This window comes from Merops nubicus, unplaced genomic scaffold, assembly GCF_000691845.1.
Source record: "Merops nubicus isolate BGI_N331 unplaced genomic scaffold, ASM69184v1 scaffold23300, whole genome shotgun sequence".
Classification (NCBI taxonomy): Eukaryota; Metazoa; Chordata; class Aves; order Coraciiformes; family Meropidae; genus Merops; species Merops nubicus.
Window position 1 is genome coordinate 74,420 of NW_008584003.1, and position 2,537 is coordinate 76,956.

Here is a 2,537-nt window from a genome sequence, read left to right on the forward strand (position 1 = left end):
TCCCCGCCAGCTCCTCCACGGCTCCCGAGGCTGCTAATCCCTGCTGAGCAGCCCAGAGCTCCCGTCAGCAAAACGCTTTTCTGGCTCCAGACAAATCCTCCCAAAGAGTTTTGCTGAGCACGGACTTTCCACCTGTCCAAAGCCTATAGACAAGTTAAAGCACCTGCCTTCGGGGATAATTCCGCTAAAGGGGGTGAAGCGCGCGGCGGTGCCAAGTTCACTTGCTGTTAAAAAGCTGGAGTATTTATAAAAGTCTTTTCTTCTGGAATGCACCCAGCACCAGGGTTCAGCTGTGGAGGGAGGGGTTTAGAGCAGCTCGGAGGATCTGAGGGCTCCTGATGAGCAGGGAAAAGGGTCTCAAGATGCTTTCCAAAAGGAGCCAGCAGCAACAAAGCATCCTGCCCTGCAGAGGGGGAGCAGCTTGGGATTGCTGGTCCTGAGCCTTGCTGGAGGACTTGGATCCTTGCTGGCCCCACCATGCTGTCCTTGCAGCCAGCAGGCCAGCCCCCAAACCCACACTGTCCCGGGGTCACCCCCTAGAGTGTGCCATCCACTCCTGCTCATGCACCACAGCCACATCCCAGCTCGGGTCAAGAAGCCCAACTAGATGCATCCCTCCATTCCCATCCGTTGCCTTTACTCCTCCATCCCCAGCTGCTCCACAGCCCATTGCCGAGCTCCCACCCCAGCACAAACCCACTCACCATCCTCCCTGGACTTCTGGATGAAGGCCTCCACGCCGCTTTCTCCATAGCTGCCCTCGGAGGCCAAGGTGGAGACGTAGTTCCACTTGAGGGCTTTGACAATGTCCACCATGGCTTGGGCCTGGTAGGTGTCGGATGGGACAACACGGGAGAAGAAGTCGTAGCGGCTGTTGTCGCTCAGGTCTGGCGCGGTGGAGGCGTAGCTGATCTGGGGGATCTGGGATGGAGAAAGACAAGGTGTCAGGAGGAAGAGGGGATGCCCTCGCCTTGCCCATGCAAGCACGACTGCCTGCCTGCTTTGATCTCCCCTCCCTGCTCCTGGGAGCCAGCCAGAACAAGAGCTGTGGGTGCCTCTGGGTGCTGCCCGGGCAAGGGGGCCAGCACCGTCCAGGGAAAGCAGGTACCAACCATTGGCCATGCAGGCTGCCCCAGCCCCTGGAGACATCAGGGCTTGGGGACCATCTGAAGCTCAGAGACACCAGCAGGGCCCCAGAAGCGCTTCCCAAGCATGGGATGTACCCAGAATGGGAGAGGCCAAAGAGAAAACCTTCCCTCAGCCGTGGACAGCACTGCTAAGATCTCCCTTTGGCTTCCTGCCCCAGGAAGGGCAGATCCAGCCCCACCCCACCAGGTCCTGTCCACTCAGGGTATAAATAACCCTTTAAATTCATCAGAGCTGCTGCACTTTGCACAGTACATTAGAAAGATTTAGCACCAGAGGTTCATGCCATGCTTAACACTTACACAGCACTTTACATCTCCACAACGTGCCACAGATGTTCATTTATCTTAAAGATGGAAAAGGCTTATTAAATTATCAAGCCCAAGTTCTCCCCACTAGCATGAAGCTCCCTACCAAAGACACACCGAACACCCCGGCAGCCCCATCCATCCTCAGCAGGTACCTCTCCTGGGTGCCCTCCAAAGCCTGGCACAGCCCTGCCCAAAACCTGGGCGAGGTTTTAAATTCAGCAGCGATGCAACTGCAGGGGCTGGAGTCACAGGACAGCAGCTCTGCAGAGATGGGCACAGCCCTGCCCAAGAAGGGTCTGGCCACCCTCTGTCCTCTCAGCTCCCTGCAGATGCTGCTTTGCTGCCAGGAGCGAGCAAATGGAAGAGGAACACCCCAGGGCACTGCTGACCCCCAACCACCCTGTGGTCCAGGGGCAAGCAGGTGCAGAGCAGCAACCCCCAGCTCTTAGAGGACGTTCCCCCCTCTCCTGCTCCCTGTAATCCAGTTTAGGAATAATTCAGTAATCACTGTTTGCAGGAGCACAAATGCTGCCAGAGCCACGGGGGGCTGCAATGGATCCCAGTTATCCCAGCAGGCAGCTGGGATGTGCTGGGTGCCCAAATGAGCCCTGACTGCCTTTGGCCTCACCCATCACCTCTCCCCCTTAAGCAATGACCCAGTTCCCACCAGAAAAGATACGTGGGTGGGCTTAGAGGGGATGGGGAGAGCTTTGGGGTCTGTGGGGATCCCAGTTCGTGTATAGAACCAAACCACCTTGCTGGGAGCCCATCTGGGTACCAGCATCCTGAGGATGGGGAGCCTCGTGCCAGAGCCACCCCACGGACCCCCCCTGGGTTCTCTCAAACCTCCTGGCCCCTCATCCTCCTCCACTCCTGCTCCCAGGCTGCACCTCAGAGTTTCTCCTTTGTTTCTCTGTTATTCTCCCCTCTTCCTCTCCCGTCTGTCTCTCTCTCTATTAAATGCAATACCAGTGTTATAAACCCACGACTCCACCAGAATGCTAAAAAGCTCCTGGAAAGGAGCAGCCACCCTTCTACCTACCTGCAAAATGTAAGATGGGGGAAAGAAAAAAAAAAAAA

General features: G+C 56.6%; 1 protein-coding gene across 1 annotated transcript in view; it reads right to left on the reverse strand.

The window, feature by feature from the left end:
* LOC103775436 (metabotropic glutamate receptor 4) overlaps positions 1 to 2,537 on the reverse strand; it is a 41,467-nt gene that overhangs the window by 32,132 nt on the left and 6,798 nt on the right. Inside the window, exon 2 of the mRNA XM_008942891.1 lies at positions 705 to 921. Within this exon, the coding sequence (XP_008941139.1) occupies positions 705 to 921 (217 nt within the window). The remainder of the gene's footprint in view (positions 1 to 704; positions 922 to 2,537) is intronic.